At 33.1% G+C, this 24,374-nt stretch overlaps 1 protein-coding gene across 1 annotated transcript; it reads right to left on the reverse strand.

Annotated features, from left to right (window-relative positions):
- Nucleotides 1-417: 417 nt before the first annotated feature.
- On the reverse strand, nt 418-21,793 carry LOC132557324 (T-box transcription factor TBX20-like). The gene is made up of 7 exons (XM_060221809.1): nt 21,616-21,793; nt 8,076-8,178; nt 7,702-7,818; nt 7,020-7,176; nt 5,632-5,816; nt 3,036-3,151; nt 418-683 (listed from the first exon to the last, which is right to left on the reverse strand). Exons 1-7 carry the CDS (start codon nt 21,791-21,793, stop codon nt 418-420), a joined length of 1,122 nt encoding a protein of 373 aa, XP_060077792.1.
- Nucleotides 21,794-24,374: the final 2,581 nt, after the last annotated feature.

The following is a 24,374-nucleotide window of genomic DNA, read 5'->3' on the forward strand; positions in this document are numbered from 1 at the left end:
AACATTGGCATTTATCACAAGGTAAGTACCACTGGCGTCCATCACAAGGTTAGTAACATTGGCGTCCATCACAAGGTAAGTTACATGTTATTAATGTAGGGGTTAGGTTAAAGTTTGAAACACCATGGCATTGATATTAATGGCATGCCATTACATCACACACAGAGACACTGCTACCAATACACTGCTGGATTTCCACTATAATGTTATAACTGCAAAGTTATTCTTTACCTGGTACACACATTGATCATTCAAACAAATATTTGACAATTGCGACCCAGAAAATAGCTGATGTAGTTACACTGGATACACCTATTATAAGCGGGGTATGCACCATCTTTTGCAGATTTGCCATTCCTACATTTGATCTGTAGATATATATGGAATATTCATCACAATCTTTAAAAAGGCCTGACGTCAGGAAGACACACAAGATTTCCATGGGTCAAGCTGCTGATATTTTGTATCAAGATGGAACTTATATGACTCCTCTGTCTGTTGACAACTGTTCTTATAGACATCTGACGAGTACATGTCAGGACTCTCAACCTTGATATAACCAGGCAAAGCCATAGATGGATCCATGGTGATGACTGACATTGGACGTTGTATGTATGTATAGGGGTAGAGGCCATGGACGGAAGTCAAACACTCTCCCTCGGCATTTGTACTGTAGGTTTCGTCTGAAATAGATGATAAAACTAATAATAATACTAATAATAGTAAGCAGTGATTGAATAAAAAAGCACAAACCAATCAGAGAGTTTCTTGATGGCTACTTTGTAATCTGTGTTACCTTTTGGATGTGTCCACCTGGAGTTGATGGTAAAGGGGCAGGGTCAATAGAAACAAGTAACTTTTACTTGATGTCAATTGTTTTAAGGAATGTAGCCCTTGTGGTGAAAAAAAGGGTTGAACCTAAAGGTAACCATGTGGATAAAACATTCTTCTGACAAATATCCATGATATTCTTTGTTATTACGCAAAAAATGTGCTTCCCATTACATTGATCAGATTTTGTTTAAATATACCAGGTAGTCACAGCTGTATGACATATTTTCCCCACCATATGATTTTTTTATCTTTTATAGATAAAGAATTTTGTTTAGTTTACTAGTGTCTGTGGAGTTTTTGATCATAAAACAATACTTCAGAAAATATGAAAATAATACATTTTAACATGGGTTGTGTCCCTTCTTATAATCATTGTGGGGAATCAAGCCGCCTTCAATAATAGACTTCACAAAAAATATTGGGGTAATGTCAAGGTCAAGGATAAGTGCATATATTTTAATCGCTCATTACACAACACCAACTTTGGACTCATGGTTCAAATAACATTACTTAACACCTAACAAGGACTCGTGGTTAATAAAACAATACACAACACCGAACAAGGACTCGTGGACCTAAAACATTACACAACGCAAAACACGGACTCATGGGTAATAAAGCATTACACAATACCGAACACGGACTCGTGGGTATTAAAGCATTACACAATACCGAACACGGACTCGTGGACCTAAAACATTACACAACGCAAAACACGGACTCATGGGTAATAAAGCATTACACAATACCGAACACGGACTCGTGGGTATTAAAGCATTACACAATACCGAACACGGACTCGTGGGTAATAAAGCATTACACAACACCAAACACGGACTCATGGGTAATAAAGCATTACACAATACCGAACACGGACTCGTGGGTAATAAAACATTACACAACGCAAAACACGGACTCATGGGTAATAAAACATTACACAACACCAAACACGGACTCGTGGGTAATAAAACATTACACAACACCAAACACGGACTCGTGGGTAATAAAACATTACACAATACCGAACACGGACTCGTGGGTAATAAAACATTACACAATACCAAACACGGACTCATGGGTAATAAAGCATTACACAATACCGAACACGGACTCGTGGGTATTAAAGCATTACACAATACCAAACACGGACTCGTGGGTAATAAAACATTACACAATACCAAACACGGACTCATGGGTAATAAAGCATTACACAACGCAAAACACGGACTCGTGGGTAATAAAACATTACACAACACCGAACACGGACTCGTGGGTATTAAAGCATTACACAATACCAAACACGGACTCGTGGGTAATAAAGCATTACACAACACGGAACACGGACTCGTGGGTAATAAAACATTACACTACATTGAACACGGACTCGTGGGTAATAAAACATTACACAACACGGAACACGGACTCGTGGGTAATAAAACATTACACAACGCAAAACACGGACTCGTGGGTAATAAAACATTACACAACACCGAACACGGACTCGTGGGTAATAAAACATTACACAACGCAAAACACGGACTCGTGGGTAATAAAACATTACACAACACCGAACACGGACTCGTGGGTAATAAAACATTACACAACACCGAACACGACCACAGCAAAACCATATCATTGACCGAGAAAATTCCAATATAGTCGGCAGGGAAAGATCTTTTCAAGTGGCTGGTTAAGGAAGGCATCTGGATACACCTTAGCGGGTCAGTACGAAGCAAGGATTAGAGGACCACAGACTCTCGCACATCTGTAACCAAGTCACAGTTAAACAAAGAGTTGTCGCATTGACTACAGTACATCGTCACCATCTTGTGTATTTCTTTATTTCTATTATCTAATTACCATCTCGTCACACTAATTTCGACCCCAGTGTACAGTTGACCGATCCTTTACCATCTCGTACACTCGCCAGTGCTAGTATGCTTATCAACTGGTCATTTGTCTGATAAGATTGCCGTGTAGCCACCGAAACGTCACAGTTACTATTCTATCACGGTAGTTAAATTTTTAATAGTTTACTGTATAGCGTTTGCAATGCTTCTGGGTACACATTTTCATGCATAAGATATATTGAAAAGAATGAAAAGGTGTTTTAACTGTTGTCAGAATCCGAACATACCGGTATTACATCGAAAAAGAATCAACAGTGGCTCGTCATATCTGTGTACCCTGCAATACATTACCTCTTTGGTGAGCACTTCGTTTCAGCATTCTTCTTCCTAACAATGAGTTCATGTCAAACGAGCTAGGACCTTCGACTTGTAGCCCATAAGATTCCATCATAGCTTCTAAGGAACTTCTGGAATATAGTATAGGTACCCGTCATTAACTACAGGTATGTTGTCTACCCGTCATTAAATACAGGTATGTTGTCTACCCGTCATTAATACAGGTATGTTGTCTACCCGTCATTAATACAGGTATGTTGTCTACCCGTCATTAATACAGGTATGTTGTCTACCCGTCATTAAATAGAGGTATGTTGTCTACCCGTCATTAATACAGGTATGTTGTCTACTCGTCATTGATACAGGTATGTTGTCTACCCGTCAATAAATACAGGTATGTTGTCTACCGTCATTAATACAGGTATGTTGTCTACCGTCATTAATACAGGTATGTTGTTACCCGTCATTAATACAGGTATGTTGTCTACCCGTCATTTCCGTCAATACAGGTATGTTGTCTACCCGTCATTAATACAGGTATGTTGTCTACCCGTCATTAAATACAGGTATGTTGTCTACCCGTCATTAATACAGGTATGTTGTCTACCCGTCATTAAATACAGGTATGTTGTCTACCCGTCATTAATACAGGTATGTTGTCTACTCGTCATTGATACAGGTATGTTGTCTACCCGTCAATAAATACAGGTATGTTGTCTACCGTCATTTACTACAGGTATGTTGTCTACCCGTCATTAATACAGGTATGTTGTCTACCCGTCATTAAATACAGGTATGTTGTCTACCGTCATTAATACAGGTATGTTGTCTACCCGTCATTAACTACAGGTATGTTGTCTACCCGTCATTAAATACAGGTATGTTGTCTACCGTCATTAATACAGGTATGTTGTACAGGTATGTTGTCCCGTCATAAATACAGGTATGTTGTCTACCCGTCATTAATACAGGTATGTTGTCTACCCGTCATTAATACAGGTATGTTGTCTACCCGTCATTAATACAGGTATGTTGTCTACCCGTCATTAAATACAGGTATGTTGTCTACCCGTCATTAATACAGGTATGTTGTCTACCCGTCATTAATACAGGTATGTTGTCTACCCGTCATTAACTACAGGTATGTTGTCTACCCGTCATTAAATACAGGTATGTTGTCTACCCGTCATTAATACAGGTATGTTGTCTACCCGTCATTAAATACAGGTATGTTGTCTACCCGTCATTAAATACAGGTATGTTGTCTACCCGTCATTAAATACAGGTATGTTGTCTACCCGTCATTAAATACAGGTATGTTGTCTACCCGTCATTAATACAGGTATGTTGTCTACCCGTCATTAATACAGGTATGTTGTCTACCCGTCATTAATACAGGTATGTTGTCTACCCGTCATTAACTAGAGGTTTGTTGTCTACCCGTCATTTACTACAGGTATGTTGTCTACCCGTCATTAAATACAGGTATGTTGTCTACCCGTCATTAACTACAGGTATGTTGTCTACCCGTCAATAAATACAGGTATGTTGTCTACCGTCATTAATACAGGTTTTGTCTACTCGTCAATAACTACATGTATGTTGTCTACCGTCATTTACTACAGGTATGTTGTCTACCCGTCATTAATACAGGTATGTTGTCTACCCGTCATTAAATACAGGTATGTTGTCTACCCGTCATTAACTACAGGTATGTTGTCTACCCGTCATTAACTACAGGTATGTTGTCTACCCGTCATTAAATACAGGTATGTTGTCTACCCGTCATTAATACAGGTATGTTGTCTACCCGTCATTAACTACAGGTATGTTGTCTACCCGTCATTAACTACAGGTATGTTGTCTACCCGTCATTAACTACAGGTATGTTGTCTACCCGTCATTAATACAGGTATGTTGGTATGTTGTCTACCGTCATTAATACAGGTATGTTGTCTACCCGTCATTAACTACAGGTATGTTGTCTACCCGTCATTAACTACAGGTATGTTGTCTACCGTCATTAACTCTATGTATTGTTGATATTATCATTATTTGTTGTTTCCAATATGATTACCTACCCATTATTTAATCTACCATATGTTGATAACGTTATAGCAGTACGTGATATAAAATTACTTACTCTCCACAAAGTGAATGTTAGAAGCAGAGACATTTATTTATTTAGCCCATTGTTTTGGTTTTAAACTAATTTAACCCATTTCTTGGTTTTTAATTTATTTAACCCACCTCTTGGTTTTGAACTAATTTAACCCACCTCTTGGTTTTTAACTTATTTAGCCAAACTCTTGGTTTTTAACTTATTTAACCAAACTCTTGGTTTTGGACTTATTTAACCCACCTCTTGGTTTTGAATTATATTTAACCCATCTCTTGGTTTTGAAATGATATAACCCACCTCTTGGTTTTGAACTAATTTAACGCATTTGTTGGTTTTGAACTTATTTAATCCACCTGTTGGTTTTAACTGGTGTAACCTACCTCTTGGTTTTAAATTATATCTAACCCACTTCTTGATTTTGAGCTGATTTAACCCATCTCTTGGTTTTGAAATGATATAACCCATCTCTTGGTTTTGAAATAATATAACCCACCTCTTGGTTTTGAAATGATATAACCCACCTCTTGGTTTTGGTAAGCTGTTACCGCTATAAAGGACGTTTGTGGGAACGTGACTACAAAATGTTGCTTCTCAAACTCTCCTGCTACGTGGTCCGTCATCACACTCTCCACATGTATTCGTGGGATGAATTTTTGCATTGACACTAAGGATACCTGAAGAAAAAGCGTGTAATATCATTGGTGTTTCACGCTCTCGTTAGACATACGGGGTTTGAGACTATAGCAAACATATGTGGAAGAATTTCATTGGATAAAGTCACACTCAATAGCCAATCACACGAATGTATTCTTACGCTGTCTTAATAATGCAAAGCAATACTTTCAGGTCATACCATCTTACCTTCACTGATAATGTAATCTTTTTAATTTATCGTAATGTTTAGGTAATAATACAATTCTGCCGTCCTCGAAAGCTGTATGGTAACACTTGACTTTTTTCATACACATTATGTGTCATTTATTGGTCACAAATATCACTTTCTTATTCCAGCTCTGGGAACTCAATATGCCACACCTAAATTCACCATTCTTGTATGGCATACAGGTGTAAGACTATAGGAAAGATATACTAATTATTAACTATTGTCTTTTGTACTTTTGTCTGTTGTCTCCGAGATTGTTGGTGGTAGATACTGCTGGTTGACTTTTAGTAAAGTGGCACTTTTCAGAATATTCACATTTGCTATACTTTGTTCTAATATTACTCCAGTTTCACGAATCTTCCTTAACATAAAAATCTAAACTAACACAGATCCTTGAGTTAATAAAACACTTAGATTTAAGGAAGTTTCTTTCACTTACAAAAGTGTATAAAATGCTATCCTATGGAAAATTTTAAGTCAAATTCCTTACGTTAAGGAAGATTTATGAAACTGAGGCTTGCTATATATATACACCCGGAATTTATTTAATAATGGGGTTAGTGCACATCCCCATCTATATTTGGCATTTCTTTTGCCACTTTTGGTTTTCGTCAGTCGCCCATAAGTTTCAAAATTGAGATTTTTAGCATCACTGAAGAGTCTACTGTATCTCTAAATTTGTATAAAAGATGCTATTCATATGTGTGTGTTATCATTGTTTTACTAAATGGCGGCCATAAAAATTAATTTCATGTTCTTATAAGATTATTGAATATGCAAATTACATTGTAACCAGATTGGTTAAACATTATTTGTCAATTTTGATTTTCCTATCCTCCATTCTCATTTCCCACACTTTTGATCCCGAGTGTCATTGACGAGTCTTAGATGGACGACACGTGTGTATGTTGCAGTGTAATACAGTTATTCATATATTTTGTATTTTGTTTAATCCTGCAATACACTTGCTGTTATTCTAATTATATATTAATACCTGGCCCGCTCTCGACTTATCGCTGTTGGTTAACTTGATACGTTCGAATGACACGACTTGTGACGTCAGATGGGAAGCGTCCAATGGAGAGTCTGGATGATGATGAACTTGGTTAGGGACCATGGTCTCTCCGGAACCGGACACCATCCATTTTGAACTGAAAGTCACAAGGAGATAAAGATTTTCAAATCTCTTATAATTGGGAAAATGAGGCCAAGACTACTGTCATTTGTGAACGGAACATCTCTTACTGAAATAGAACTGTCACCTGGATCATCAATACATGAAGTATGATAAATGCTAAAGTGATCTAAATAAAGGATTCCAGTCGTGCTGCCAATACAAATCATTGTTATATATAACACAAATGAAAGTATTAATTGAAATGGTTCACACCTAGCACAAAAAAAAAACTGATAAAATATTCTCCCCGTGGTATACATATCAAACTAATCAGTTTACTTATGGTCCACCTGTTTGACCAACAGATTTTCGTGTGGTTTATGTGTCAGACTGACCAGCTTATCTTTAATATATTTGTCTTATCAGCTTACCTGTGGTATACCTGTCTAACTAATTACCTTACCTGAAGTTTACCAATCAGACTTACCAACTTACCGGTGGTATACCTGTCTAACTAATTACCTTACCTGAAGTTTACCAATCAGACTTACTAACTTACCTGTGGTATACATATCTGTATTTGTGTTTATCCTGTTGTTGAAAGTCTAAATACACTCTGTAGCGTTTGTTGGGTTCAAGTCCTTGGATTCTCACCCTGACTGCGGGAAACATTCGTCTGCAAAAATAATGATGTTTCGGGGGAAAAAAATGTAACAATTTGACTTTAAATATTAACTTATAATATCATTGATTATTAAAATGCATGTATATTAAAGGGTTTGGGATTCGCTGATTACGATGTAAAGTAATCGACGATTGGCTTATCATTATCTACAACAACATGTTAAATGTTTGATTGGCTGATTATAAATAACAGTATATGCAGTAACAGGTATGTGACTGACAATATAGATCTACAGGTTTGTGATTTACCTGCCAGTTTTGGTGATAATCATCTCCGTTCCTAGGTTATGGAAGGCGTGCCAGAGATCACTGTGGCAGAGCTCAATACTTATCTGACTTCTATCAGATATATCTGTTGATGAACGAAAGAGAATATAAATTAGAAACATTTCAAGTAAACTGAAACAAACATTGTACATTGAACTGTAGTCAACACTCAATTGCACTAATTGATAAAGGAAACACACGATTCCGGAATCTCGCGAAATAAATAGTTTTCTATTTTAGTTTATGCTGAAGACAACCATCATCTTAAATATGTGTTTCAAGTTATTTCCCAGAAAATCTTGTCAATAGTAAATTTTGTAATTGTTGGTAGTTCCATGGTAAAAGAAGAAATATCGTAAATGAGATCTCCTCAATATTAGAAAGGCACAAACAGGGCACTAATCTGATATTTCAGAGGGTTGAATAATTTTCAAGTGTAAACAGTAATTTCTCTTTCTTTTTTATGTATTTTTATTTTAATTGTACCAGAGAACCTGCGATCTCGCCAATAATGAGAAGGCATGGGGTATAGCCTGCTGCGATGTTTTTTTCAATATTAACTGAACGGTTTTCTAGTTATAGGCTGAGTCCATATTTAATACCTGTAGTAAATGCCTTTGGCAGGAGTAATAACACGGACGTACAGTAGATACACATTCGTTAACATTGACGGTATGAGATCACATACTTCAAAATGAAACTTAATGGTACTGCTTAGTAAAACTTATAGGTGTGGTATTTCACACACCTTCAGTGAAAACCTTGATCGGTTTGTTTGCCTCGCACGTTTTTCTTTTTTCGTTTTCTTTATGGTTGTGTTTATTTCTTTGCTAGGTGGGTCATAAAGATAAAATTATCTATTATGTAGGTCGATCTGATTGTTAGATTATTAACGATAGATATTGCGCAATGTTATCATAGTGTATATATAGGTTTCTACTGAAACATACACTTCTACAAATACACCAATATTTAAAAGCTAGATATGATCTAACCACGTTCGCCAGTTCAAAACAGGAAAATTGCCGAAGAAGCCATTTGATTGCCAACTTGAAAAAAATAAGTATTTGAACTTCTTAATTTAATTCAATGAATGAACAAATTTCTGTCAAAACTTTAGCGAACTTGTGGATACATTCATCCATAACAGTTATGGTTTTATTATTCAAATATGGGCAATGAGTGCGCATGTATCGGTCAGAAAATACTCATGGTCCACTCGCATGATCCTCCGGAAACGCTTTATCTAGTGTGAAGATGTCCAAATGTTATCTCGTGTGAATATATCCATTGTCGTGTGAGTGAATGACAGTTCTCGCCAGAAAACAAACAGATAAGTCAAGGATAATGAGTGAGAAATTGCACGTGATAATCTCTCGTTTTGATATGAAGCAGGCTGACGAAGAACATGTCACTTATTATGAAGGTTATGTCTATAAACTAAGGATGGTACCAAGCTGACTATGCTAGGTATAAAACGAGGACAGGACTGTGAACACTAGATACAATCTGATAGTCAACATAAGATAACCAAGGGTAATCACCGTGGTCAGTGGTCAAGAGGGCCAACGGACAGAAGCTGGACACGCGTATATCACATTACTATTCGTATCCGGTTCTTCTCTATACCGAACATTCAGATAAAATGTGTGAAAAAAACCTTGCTTATTCTAATGCACAAAATATTACCAAACGTCATCGTTATACTCATGGTGTGTAGTTTAACATTGTAATCTTAACATATGCTACATTACCCCGCCACATAATCTTTTTTAACTGCTACATTTACACTTAAATTAATAAGGTGAACGCATATACATGTACGTTTTATTCACATCGATGGAATTACGTAATGGGTCAAGGGATAAATATATTGAAACGTCTCAGTCAGTTTCTGAATAAATGAGATATACAGGGAAATAGAAATGTTGAAATAAAGTGCGTTTGCTTCCAAATCGTTTCAATCAATTTGACGTTTCATGATTTTGATTCTGACCTTAGATTAAGGTATCAGGTCTCAGTTTCACCTTTCTTCCTTAGCTTAAGGAAATCTTCATTTCCTTAACTTATGTAATACTTTCCTATGGTGGTTAATTAAGGAAGAAACTAGGACCCAAGGAACCATATAAGAAATATTTGTCATTGATAGTGTATAATGGGTGACAAATACATAACCATTGGGCATAGTTATAATGCTTTTTTATATAACATCTTTTTTCTAATTCAAACGTGTAAATTTATGCATTTATCATCCGTACACAATGTGTTATCTACACCCAACTCCTGATGGTCTAGCGATGTAGGTATAATGTACTGATATAAGTAGAGTACACATCAAAGAGACTGCTGTTTACTTGTCTGTAGGTACCTATCCTCTCCATAGATCAGTATGATAGTGGTATCAACTGTTACATCAGTCAATATATACAGATAGATATTATATAGCTGATAGTAACACAAACCATGGGAATATACCTACATTCACAAGAACAGATCTGACCGTAGTATTACGGGTATTAGGGTCGTTCACTGAGTTAACACAATTGATAGACACATTATCTGGTCCACACAGCGCTAACGTGTCAACTACAGAAACAGATGCTAAATTGATACCTTCCGTCTATAGACAGATATACAGTATGTGTGTGTTAAACATGGTGTAGTATCATACTTTTAGATAGCATCTCATTAACTTTCTTTTTAAAAATCAAGCACAATTCGTCTTCAAAATACTTCAGATTAAATTATCCATATAGTACTCCAGGCACAACTATCTGTATCACAGTTTTACATGGACGCTGTGTTTTGTTGCTGGAGAACTCTTCTTACAGCTGTCATATCAAATCTCTCCATCCCTAACGCCACTGCCTACATATACTGAAGTTAGTTGTTAATGGTACTATTGTACAAGAAACAAGTTTATGTTAAATCTCCTGGAGAATAGTATACTTATTTACCTATATATAAACAATATCAAAATATCCATAATTTTAAATCTTATCGTTCACACGGGATGTATTGTAACCATACAACAAAACTACTTAAAATGTATAGTAACACACAGGTCTATGGTAGATTTTACGATACACTCCGTTATATATTACCACACTGGTCTATGGTAGATTCTACTATACACTCCGTTATGTATTTATATTACCACACTGGTCTATGGTAGATTCTACTATACACTCCGTTATGTATTTGTATTAACACTCAGGTCTATGGTAGATTTTACTATACACTCCGTTATGTATTTGTATTAACACTCAGGTCTACGGTAGATTTTACTATACACTCCGTTATGTATTTGTATTACCACACAGGTCTATGGTAGATTTTACGATACACTCCGTTATATATTACCACACTGGTCTATGGTAGATTCTACTATACACTCCGTTATGTATTTGTATTACCACACAGGTCTATGGTAGATTTTACTATACACTCCGTTATGTATTTGTATTACCAAACAGGTCTATGGTAGATTTTACTATACATCACGTTATGTATTTGTATTACCACACAGGTCTATGGTAGATTTTACGATAACTCTGTTATGTATTTGTATTACCACACAGGTCTATGGTAAATTTTACTATACACTCCGTTATGTATTTATATTACCACACTGGTCTATGGTAGATTCTACTATACACTCCGTTATGTATTTGTATTACCACACAGGTCTATGGTAGATTTTACTATACACTCCGTTATGTATTTGTATTACCACACAGGTCTATGGTAGATTTTACTATACATCACGTTATGTATTTGTATTACAACACAGGTCTATGGTAGATTTTACGATACACTCTGTTATGTATTTGTATTACCACACAGGTCTATGGTAGATTTTACTATACACTCCGTTATGTATTTGTATTACCACACAGGTCTATGGTAGATTTTACTATACACTCCGTTATGTATTTGTATTACCACACAGGTCTATGGTAAATTTTACTATACACTCCGTTATATATTACCACACAGGTCTATGGTAGATCTTACGATACACTCTGTTATGTATTTGTATTACCACACAGGTCTATGGTAAATTTTACTATACACTCAGTTATATATTACCACACAGGTCTATGGTAAATCTTACGATACACTCTGTTATGTATTTGTATTACCACACAGGTCTATGGTAAATTTTACTATACACTCAGTTATATATTACCACACAGGTCTATGGTAGATCTTACGATACACTCCGTTATGTATTAGTATTACCACACAGGTATATGGTAGATTTTACGATACACTCCGTTATGTATTTGTATTACCACACAGGTCTATGGTAGATTTTACGATACACTTCGTTATATATTACCACACAGGTCTACGGTAGATTTTACGATACACTCCGTTATGTATTTGTATTACCACACAGGTCTATGGTAGATTTTACGATACACTCCGTTATGTATTTGTATTACCACACAGGTCTATGGTAGATTTTACTATACACTCCGTTATGTATTTGTATTACCACACAGGTCTATGGTAGATTTTACTATACATCCGTTATGTATTTGTATTACCACACAGGTCTATTAGTATACACTACGTTATGTATTTGTATTACCACACAGGTCTATGGTAGATTTTACTATACACTCCGTTATGTATTTGTATTACCACACAGGTCTATGGTAGATTTTACTATACACTCCGTTATGTATTTGTATTACCACACAGGTCTATGGTAGATTTTACTATACACTACCACACGTTATGTATTTGTATTACCACACAGGTCTACGGTAGATTTTACTATACACTCCGTTATGTATTTGTATTACCACACAGGTCTATGGTAGATTTTACTATACACTCCGTTATATATTACCACACAGGTCTATGGTAGATTTTACGATACGCTCCGTTATGTATTTCTATTACCACACAGGTCTATGGTAGATTTTACGATACGCTCCGTTATGTATTTGTATTACCACACAGGTCTATGGTAGATTTTACGATACACTCCGTTATGTATTTGTATTACCACACAGGTCTATGGTAGATTTTACTATACACTCCGTTATGTATTTGTATTACCACACAGGTCTATGGTAGATTTTACTATACATCACGTTATGTATTTGTATTACCACACAGGTCTATGGTAGATTTTACTATACACTCCGTTATGTATTTGTATTACCACACAGGTCTATGGTAGATTTTACGATACGCTCCGTTATGTATTTGTATTACCACACAGGTCTACGGTAGATTTTACGATACACTCCGTTATGTATTTGTATTACCACACAGGTCTATGGTAGATTTTACTATACACTCCGTTATATATTACCACACAGGTCTATGGTAGATTTTACTATACACTCCGTTATGTATTTGTATTACCACACAGGTCTATGGTAGATTTTACTATACACTCCGTTATGTATTTGTATTACCACACAGGTCTATAGTAGATTTTACTATACACTCCGATATATATAAATATTACCACACAGGTCTATGGTAGATTTTACGATACACTCCGTTATATACTTGTACTAACGCCCAGATCTATGGTAAATATACAATCCGTTATAAATTGTTCATTGTATATTATTATTAACTCCGTCATACAAAATCTATACATATAAGTAATATCACTTAATTTTATGTTATTTGATATAACTCAGCTTTATGGAATATATCTTCGTATTTGATTCTATATTTGGTCACATCTTCAATAATGACATATAACAATGTATTTACCACATCCCTTCATGACATTTGGTGTTCTGTCTTTGAATTATTTTGTAGTGTCTATTTGGTTTACTTTATCATCTCTATTTGGTTTACTTTATCATCTCTATTTGGTTTACTTTATCATCTCTATTTGGTTTACTTTATCATCTCTATTTGGTTTACTTTATCATCTCTATTTGGTTTACTTTATCATCTCTATTTGGTTTACTTTATCATCTCTATTCGGTTTACTTTATCATCTCTATTTGGTTTTTTTTATGTCTATTTGGTATATTTTGTGGTGTTTATATGGTGTGATTTTGTGATGTCTGCTTCGTTCAATTTTATGATTTGTCTTGTAATGTCTTTTTGGTATAATTTGTGACGTCTACTTGCTTTATTTTGTTACGTCTGTTTGGTATATTTCGTGATGTCTTTTGGTATAATTTGTGGTGTTTAATGTGTTTATTTTGTAATGTGTGTTTGGTTTGAGTGGTGACATCTTTTTAATTCAATTATTTTGTCAATGTGATTAAATTTCACTCCATTTGGTTCATCTTTTACTATACGTCAGCGATTTATTCCTATTGTACCTCTAAAATCATCTTTATCACGAATCAATGGTTTATGTATATAATAAAAAAAAATCCTATTTTATCATGCCTCTATTTTTTTTATCATTCATCAAACATTATTTACATTTATTCTTTAACCATAATTATCTCTAACGTATATAAAGAAAATAAATTCAATCACACATTTGCGGTTTGCTTATCATACGATCTAGATTGATTTATTTTGTCTTTTGGTCTTAAATCAATTTAGGTCCCAAATGTAGTTTTTACATTCACTTTACTAGAAGATTTATTTTTTATTTTACCTCTGAATCCATTCTTTATCATTTATCATACTTCTATGATTTTTTCTATCGCACCTTTAAAATTTGTTTAATTTCTCGCGAACAATCTAAGAAAAAAAACAAACGAAAAAGAAAAACAGTTATAATAAAAGCACGAAAACCTGTTAATTTCGTCTGTCATGTTTCAGTTTTACTTCTGAGTTTTAACTTTATCATCATTTACTTGTATGTTTTAATTCTATCATTTACTTGCGCATTTTAATTCTATTATTAAAATGTATATCAATTTGTCATAGACTGGTGTGTTTTACTGGTATATTTACCTGTGTGTTTTAATTGTATCATTTTACCTATGTGTTTTAATTGTATCATTTTACCTGTGTTTTACTGGTATCATTTACCTGTGTGTTTTAATTGTATCATTTACCTGTGTGTTTTACTGGTATCATTTACCTGTGTGTTTTACTGGTATCATTTACCTGTGTGTTTTAACTGTATCATTTACCTGTGTGTTTTACTGGTATCATTTACCTGTGTGTTTTAATTGTATCATTTACCTGTGTGTTTTAATTGTATCATTTTACCTGTGTTTTTTACTTCTGTCATTGACCTTGTGTGTTTTAATTGTATCATTTACCTGTGTGTTTTACTTATATCATTTTACCTGTGTGTTTTAATTGTATCATTTACCTGTGTGTTTTAATTGTATCATAGTTAAATGTGTGTTTTAATTGTATCATTTTACCTGTGTGTGTTTTACCTGTGTGTTTATCATTTACCTACCTTGTGTGTGTTTTACCTGTATGTTTTAATCGTATCATTTACCTGTGTGTTTTAATTGTATCATTTACCTGTTTTAATCGTATCATTTACCTGTGTGTTTTAATTGTATCATTTTACCTCTGTTTTTTAATTGTATCATTTACCTGTGTGTTTTAATTGTATTATTAACCTGTGTGTTTTAATTATATCGTTTTACCTGTGTGTTTTAATTGTATCATTTACCTGTGTGTTTTAATTATATCATTTTACCTGTGTGTTTTAATTGTATTATTTACCTATGTGTTTTACTGGTATAGTTAAACGTGTGTTTTAATTGTATCATTTTACCCGTGTGTTTTAATTGTATCATTTTACCTCTGTGTTTTAATTGTATCATTTACCTGTGTGTTTTAATTGTATTATTAACCTGTGTGTTTTGATTATATCGTTTTACCTGTGTGTTTTAATTATATCATTTTACCTGTGTGTTTTAATTGTATTATTTACCTGTGTGTTTTATTGGTATAGTTAAATGTGTGTTTTGATTGTATCATTTTACCTGTGTGTTTTTAATTGTATCATTTTACCTGTGTGTTTTACTTCTGTCATTGACCTTGTGTGTTTTAATTGTATCATTTACCTGTGTGTTTTTGTGTGTTTTAATTGTATCATTTACCTGTGTGTTTTACTGTGTGGTATCATTTACCTGTGTGTTTTAATTGTATCATTTACCTGTGTGTTTTAATTGTATCATTTACCTGTGTGTTTTAATTGTATCATTTACTGTGTGTTTTAATTGTATCATTTTACCTGTGTGTTTTAATTGTATCATTTACCTGTGTGTTTTCTGTTGTATCATTTACCTGTGTGTTTTAATTGTATCATTTACCTGTGTGTTTTAAATATGTATCATTTTACCTGTGTGTTTGTGTTTTACCTGTGTGTTTTAATTGTATCATTTACCTGTGTGTTTTAATTGTATCATTTACCTGTGTGTTTTAATTATATATCATTTACCTGTGTGTTTTAATTTTAATTGTATCATTTTACCTGTGTGTTTTATCATTTACCTGTGTGTTTTAATTGTATCATTTACCTGTGTGTTTTACTGGTATCATTTAATTGTATCATTTCTGTTGTGTTTTAATTGTATCATTTACCTGTGTGTTTTAATTGTACCTGTGTGTTTTAATTGTATCAACCTGTGTGTTTTAATTGTATATTAACCTGTGTGTTTTAATTATATCGTTTTACCTGTGTGTTTTAATTGTATCATTTACCTGTGTGTTTTAATTATATCATTTTACCTGTGTGTTTTAATTGTATTATTTACCTATGTGTTTTACTGGTATAGTTAAACGTGTGTTTTAATTGTATCATTTTACCCGTGTGTTTTAATTGTATCATTTTACCTCTGTGTTTTAATTGTATCATTTACCTGTGTGTTTTAATTGTATTATTAACCTGTGTGTTTTGATTATATCGTTTTACCTGTGTGTTTTAATTATATCATTTTACCTGTGTGTTTTAATTGTATTATTTACCTGTGTGTTTTATTGGTATAGTTAAATGTGTGTTTTGATTGTATCATTTTACCTGTGTGTTTTTAATTGTATCATTTTACCTGTGTGTTTTACTTCTGTCATTGACCTTGTGTGTTTTAATTGTATCATTTACCTGTGTGTTTTAATTGTATCATTTACCTGTGTGTTTTACTGGTATCATTTACCTGTGTGTTTTAATTGTATCATTTACGTGTGTTTTAATTGTATCATTTACCTGTGTGTTTTAATTGTATCATTTACGCGTGTGTTTTAATTGTATCATCTACCTGTGTGTTTTAATTGTATCATTTACCTGTGTGTTTTAATTGTATCATTTACCTGTGTGTTTTATTTGTATCATTTACCTGTGTGTTTTACTGGTATCATTTACCTGTGTGTTTTAATTGTATCATTTACGTGTGTTTTAATTGTATCATTTACCTGTGTGTTTTAATTGTATCATTTACCGTGTGTGTTTTACCTGTGTGTTTTAATTGTATGTTTTATTTGTATCATTTACCTGTGTGTTTTAATTGTATCATTTACCTGTGTGTTTTAATTGTATCATTTACCTGTGTGTTTTAATTGTATTATTTACCTGTGTGTTTTAATTGTATCATCTACCTGTGTGTTTTAATTGTATCATTTACCTGTGTGTTTTAATTGTATTATTAACCTGTGTGTTTTAATTATATCGTTTTACCTGTGTGTTTTAATTGTATCATTTACCTGTGTGTTTTAATTATATCATTTTACCTGTGTGTTTTAATTGTATTATTTACCTATGTGTGTGTGTGTTTAATTGTATCATTTTACCCGTGTGTTTTAATTGTATCATTTACGCGTGTGTTTTAATTGTATCATCTACCTGTGTGTTTTAATTGTATTATTAACCTGTGTGTTTTGATTATATCGTTTTACCTGTGTGTTTTAATTATATCATTTTACCTGTGTGTTTTAATTGTATTATTTACCTGTGTGTTTTATTGGTATAGTTAAATGTGTGTTTTGATTGTATCATTTTACCTGTGTGTTTTTAATTGTATCATTTTACCTGTGTGTTTTACTTCTGTCATTGACCTTGTGTGTTTTAATTGTATCATTTACCTGTGTGTTTTACTGGTATCATTTACCTGTGTGTTTTAATTGTATCATTTACCTGTGTGTTTTAATTGTATCATTTACCTGTGTGTTTTAATTGTATCATTTACCTGTGTGTTTTATTTGTATCATTTACCTGTGTGTTTTACTGGTATCATTTACCTGTGTGTTTTAATTGTATCATTTACCTGTGTGTTTTAATTGTATCATTTACCTGTGTGTTTTACCTGTGTGTTTTATTATATCGTTTTACCTGTGTGTTTTAATTGTATCATTTACCTGTGTGTTTTAATTATATCATTTTACCTGTGTGTTTTAATTGTATCATTTACCTGTGTGTTTTACTGGTATAGTTTACCTGTGTGTTTTAACGCGTGTTGTATCATTTTACCTGTGTGTTTTAATTGTATCGTTTTACCTGTGTGTTTTAATTGTATCATTTACCTGTGTGTGTTTTTTTGATTGTATCATTTTACCTGTGTGTTTTAATTGTATCATTTACCTGTGTGTGTCATTTACCTTGTGTGTTTTAATTGTATCATTTACCTGTGTGTTTTACTGGTATCATTTACCTGTGTGTTTTAATTGTATCATTTACCTGTGTGTTTTAATTGTATCATTTACCTGTGTGTTTTAATTGTATCATTTACCTGTGTGTTTTAATTGTATTATTAACCTGTGTGTTTTAATTGTATCATTTACCTGTGTGTGTATTTTAACCTGTGTGTATCATTTACCTGTGTGTTTTAATTGTATATTTCTGGTATAGTTGTGTGTTACCATTTTGTGTGTTTTAATTGTATCATTTACCTGTGTGTTTTGTTTATCATTTACCTGTGTGTGTTTTAACCTGTGTGTTTTGTATCATTTACCTGTGTGTTTTAATTGTATCATTTACGCGTGTGTTTTAATTGTATCATCTACCTGTGTGTTTTAATTGTATCATTTACCTGTGTGTTTTAATTGTATCATTTTACCTGTGTGTTTTACTTCTGTCATTGACCTTGTGTGTTTTAATTGTATCATTTACCTGTGTGTTTTACTGGTATCATTTACCTGTGTGTTTTAATTGTATCATTTACGTGTGTGTTTTAACGCGTGTGTGTGTTACCTGTGTGTTTTAATTGTATCATTTACCTGTGTGTTTTAATTGTATCATTTACCTGTGTGTTTTACTGGTATCATTTACCTGTGTGTTTTAATTGTATCATTTCTGTGTGTTTTAATTGTATCATTTACGCGTGTGTTTTAATTGTATCATTTACCTGTGTGTTTTAATTGTATCATTTACCTGTGTGTTTTATTTGTATCATTTACCTGTGTGTTTTACTGGTATCATTTACCTGTGTGTTTTAATTGTATCATTTACCTGTATGTTTTAATCGTATCATTTACCTGTGTGTTTTAATTGTATCATTTTACCTCTGTTTTTTAATTGTATCATTTACCTGTGTGTTTTAATTGTATTATTAACCTGTGTGTTTTAATTATATCGTTTTACCTGTGTGTTTTAATTGTATCATTTACCTGTGTGTTTTAATTATATCATTTTACCTGTGTGTTTTAATTGTATTATTTACCTATGTGTTTTACTGGTATAGTTAAACGTGTGTTTTAATTGTATCATTTTACCCGTGTGTTTTAATTGTATCATTTTACCTCTGTGTTTTAATTGTATCATTTACCTGTGTGTTTTAATTGTATTATTAACCTGTGTGTTTTGATTATATCGTTTTACCTGTGTGTTTTAATTATATCATTTTACCTGTGTGTTTTAATTGTATTATTTACCTGTGTGTTTTATTGGTATAGTTAAATGTGTGTTTTGATTGTATCATTTTACCTGTGTGTTTTTAATTGTATCATTTTACCTGTGTGTTTTACTTCTGTCATTGACCTTGTGTGTTTTAATTGTATCATTTACCTGTGTGTTTTAATTGTATCATTTACCTGTGTGTTTTACTGGTATCATTTACCTGTGTGTTTTAATTGTATCATTTACGTGTGTTTTAATTGTATCATTTACCTGTGTGTTTTAATTGTATCATTTACCTGTGTGTTTTAATTGTATCATTTACCTGTGTGTTTTAATTGTATCATTTACCTGTGTGTTTTACTGGTATCATTTACCTGTGTGTTTTAATTGTATCATTTACCTGTGTGTTTTAATTATACCATTTTATCTGTGTGTTTTAATTGTATCATTTACCTGTGTGTTTTAATTGTATTATTAACCTGTGTGTTTTAATTGTATCATTTACCTGTGTGTTTTACTAGTATCATTTACCTGTGTGTTTTACTGGTATCATTCACCTGTGTGTTTTAATTGTATCATTTACCTGTGTGTTTTAATTGTATCATTTACGCGTGTGTTTTAATTGTATCATCTACCTGTGTGTTTTAATTGTATCATTTACCTGTGTGTTTTATTTGTATCATTTTACCTGTGTGTTTTACTTCTGTCATTGACCTTGTGTGTTTTAATTGTATCATTTACCTGTGTGTTTTAATTATACCATTTTATCTGTGTGTTTTAATTGTATCATTTACCTGTGTGTTTTAATTGTATTATTAACCTGTGTGTTTTAATTGTATCATTTACCTGTGTGTTTTACTAGTATCATTTACCTGTGTGTTTTACTGGTATCATTCACCTGTGTGTTTTAATTGTATCATTTACCTGTGTGTTTGTATTGTATCATTTACCTGTGTGTTTTAACTGTATCATTTTACCTGTGTGTTTTAATTGTATCATTTACCTGTGTGTTTTAATTGTATTATTTACCTGTGTGTTTTAATTGTATCATTTACCTGTGTGTTTTAATTAATCATTTACCTGTGTGATTTGATTTATCATTTACTTTTGCGTTTTATTCTATCATTTACGTGTGTGTTTTTAATTACATCATAATACCTTTAGTTTCTTGAGAAATACTGGATGGATCTTTTTCAGTTTCATATGTAGGTTTGCCTTGGTCCCTACTTGTGTGCCCGTTTTATTTTGTTACTGATCAGTAAACAAAATGACCGTCTGACAGCCATCTCGGATTTGACAATGAAGTGTGTTACCGCTATTTCTCGAGAAATACTAGAAAGATCTGTTAAATTTCGTGTGTAGATTCATAATGATCGTTAGTTTGGCCGTTTTGATTTTGAGACTGATTAGAAAACAAATTACTGAAAGGCGACCGTCTTGGATTTTGGCAATTAAAAATCATTATCGTTATTTCTAAAGAGATGTTTTAAAATTTGATATCATAAAGAAAAACAGAGGAGGGAAGAGAAATGAAGGGGTACAACTAAAGGTCAAACAATTGTAGGCGCCACTATCCCCCTGGGATCTCTTGTTTATTTACATATTTATTCCAAAGGTTATTTAGACATTTTCGTGTAGTAGAATCGCCCAGTTTTCAATGTAAACTGTGTACTTGTATGCATAAGCTGCTTGATGGGTTTATGCAAAATGTTGACAAACATGTTTTCCATAATTAGAGGAAGAAGACGAAGAAGTTGATAAAAAGTCCAATCTTACCGTGAACAGTCTGTCTTGCCGGGTGTATACATTGTATACCACCACTAGCCGTGGACGAAAGACATATGTTCCTCACTGTGTTTCCGGTGACTGTGTTTTTTTCCTCTTCTGTTCTGTCTTTAGTTTTGAGTCCAAGTAAATTTTCTATTTGAAACGCTTCTGCTTTTGGGCTGAGCATATTATCAGAACGTCGTTTTCCTAAGTTCAGAAAAAAGAACAAATAAACTGACGGGGAAAGCGGTGTGATGTTCATATATTTCAATGGGATACAGTGCAATTGTAATTCGTGTAAATTTGCCTTTTTGCGGAATATACATAGGACTTGATAATAAATAGCGAGTAATATCGTCACAATAATGGAAATTGAGCTTATTTTTATCATGATAGTCTATAAAAGAATTTACATATTTTTTACACAAAATACAAAAACGTGTCACTGAAATTGTAATTAAGACAAAAAAAACCCAATATTTTAAGAATGCAACTAAGATTAGAACATATAACAAATATTTTCTTAGGAGTACTACCAAAGTGTAACTTGCCTCAATATTCTTTACATATTGCGAATGATTGAAAACTAACCATCGAGGTAGTATTTGAATGCATTCAAAGAGCGACAAGAAAGTCTTGTTAAAATGTATAATTGTGTTTTGTAACAATCTTTAAAATCAAGGTTTACGCAAGAACAAATTTATAGGAAAAAGGGTTTTCCTTGCCACTAGTTACAACGAATGAGGCAATATACAAGGGTGTAATAAATATTATCATAAATATTAGCAATAGCTGATCAAACACTGACGTAGCTATCTTAAGATAAACGTCGTCAAAATAACGAGAACTTCAAATAACATAACAGTAAATTAACATGATCAATATAGCTACATTGGGAGTATCATAACTTAAAAATCATCACAGTAAATTAACATGATCAATATAGCTACATTGGGAGTATCACAACTTAAAAATCATAACAGCAAATTAACATGATCAATATAGCTACATTGGGAGTATCATAACTTAAAAATCATCACAGTAAATTAACATGATCAATATAGCTACATTGGGAGTATCATAACTTCAAAATCATCACAGTAAATTACATGATCAATATAGCTACATTGGGAGTATCACAACTTAAAAATCATAACAGCAAATTAACATGATCAATATAGCTACATTGGGAGTATCATAACTTAAAAATCATAACAGTCAATTAAAATTGTTAGTTTAACTAGAACTGAAAGTATCATTACTTCACAAAAATTTAGCTAAAATCAATAGAAATTATCAATATCATTAGAACTGATATTGTTGTTTACAAACGTAATGAAAACAGAAATTAACAAAATCAGAAAGAAAAAGGTCAATAAAAAAAACAAAACAACAAAGACTCGGAGAGTTACCGTATTAACAAGAAATATGTTTACATTACTAATTTGTCAGACTATAAATCGACTAATAGGAATTACCAACTCACCAATATCTAACAGTATTTGTTCTCCGTTAGATTATAGAGCAATCAATACAAGTTGTCATTAATGGTAGGTATCCAATCCAATTCATTAGAAAAACTTGAAAAAGGTCGGTATAATTATCTCCGTAACGGAAGTGGTAGTATAGAAGTATTTTTATATCGGATACTTTCAGAAAAGGAACTGTTAAAATCTAAGGAGGAAAAAATAAAAGGAAAGGGTATCACTTAATTATTACCTTAGAAGACTGAAGAATCTGCCTAATCCAACTAGCTGCTCTACACTCCTGTAGCGGGTAGTGTGGCGGGTGTATTATCAGCCGGCGTACAGGACTTATCAAATGTGGATAGTGTGATTACAATAATAGAGGTGTTGTTTTAGCCACAGGTACTTCAACATGTTGGGCCCTATTTGACCTGAGAAGGTCAGACAGGAATGATAGGACTCCCAACTGGGTGCTTTTTCATCACCCGCTTCATAGATAACACAGCCCCTCATACTTTATTCTTGTCTTTACTCATATGTTTGTTTGTATTTGACTTTACGAAACTAAAATATTGTGCTGAAGACATACAAGTGACAAGCACCTTTTGATATAAATTGAAAGTCAGATGCAGTAGAGGCAAACGATTAATCAAAATGCACCACTCGTCAGTGATGGTAATGGCCTAAATCGTGAAGCCTAGGAGGTGACTAATGAAAATCCAAAGTGATCGACAGAAAAGTCAAAATCTAGACGGGGAGACGTATCGGTCTCATAATTATAGAAATTTCGTAATTTTCTCACATCAGATAAATTTAGAGAAACGGGGGAAATTTTATCAAAAGATATTGTGTCAATTATCATCGCAAAATTATCAACAAATATAACACACGACCTGTTTAAGCGTACTTTAAGTATAAGTTTTCATAGGTCTGAAGCATACACGATTAACTAAGTAGACAGGAGGTTCAGATTTGTCCGTTTCAGATCAGTCTCATGAAGAATTTGTGTTTCCATTCGAAATACCGATAACTCATTCTGATATTTCCACCCGCGTTTCCGATTATAATTAAGATTTTTATTTTTATTTTGTCCAATTTGAATGTCAACAGATAATATGACAGCTGAATCTGAGCTGCCCACAACGTGTCTTCAAAGTTACGGTAGCGCTTCTCATATGATAAATAATAAAACATACGTTTAAATGGATTCATTCATACTGGCAATTCCTTGTTTTATTCAATCCTTCATTAGGAACCTTGGGTCAATAATGAAGATGCAGGATTTCTTCATTAAAAGTAGAC

The sequence above is a fragment of the Ylistrum balloti genome, unplaced genomic scaffold (genome assembly GCF_031769215.1).
Source record: "Ylistrum balloti isolate Yb309-2 unplaced genomic scaffold, AGI_CSIRO_Ybal_v1 Utg370660, whole genome shotgun sequence".
Lineage (NCBI taxonomy): Eukaryota > Metazoa > Mollusca > Bivalvia > Pectinida > Pectinidae > Ylistrum > Ylistrum balloti.

Coding starts and splice junctions, on each gene's coding strand:
- LOC132557324 (XM_060221809.1), bottom strand. CDS start 21,793: ATGCTCAGCCCAAAAGCAGAAGCGTTTCAAATAGAAAATTTACTTGGA. Junction 8,179..21,615: donor GGCAAGACAGACTGTTCACG/GTAAGATTGGAC, acceptor GTTCATCAACAG/ATATATCTGATAGAAGTCAG. Junction 7,819..8,075: donor ATTATCACCAAAACTGGCAG/GTAAATCACAAA, acceptor TTATTTTTGCAG/ACGAATGTTTCCCGCAGTCA.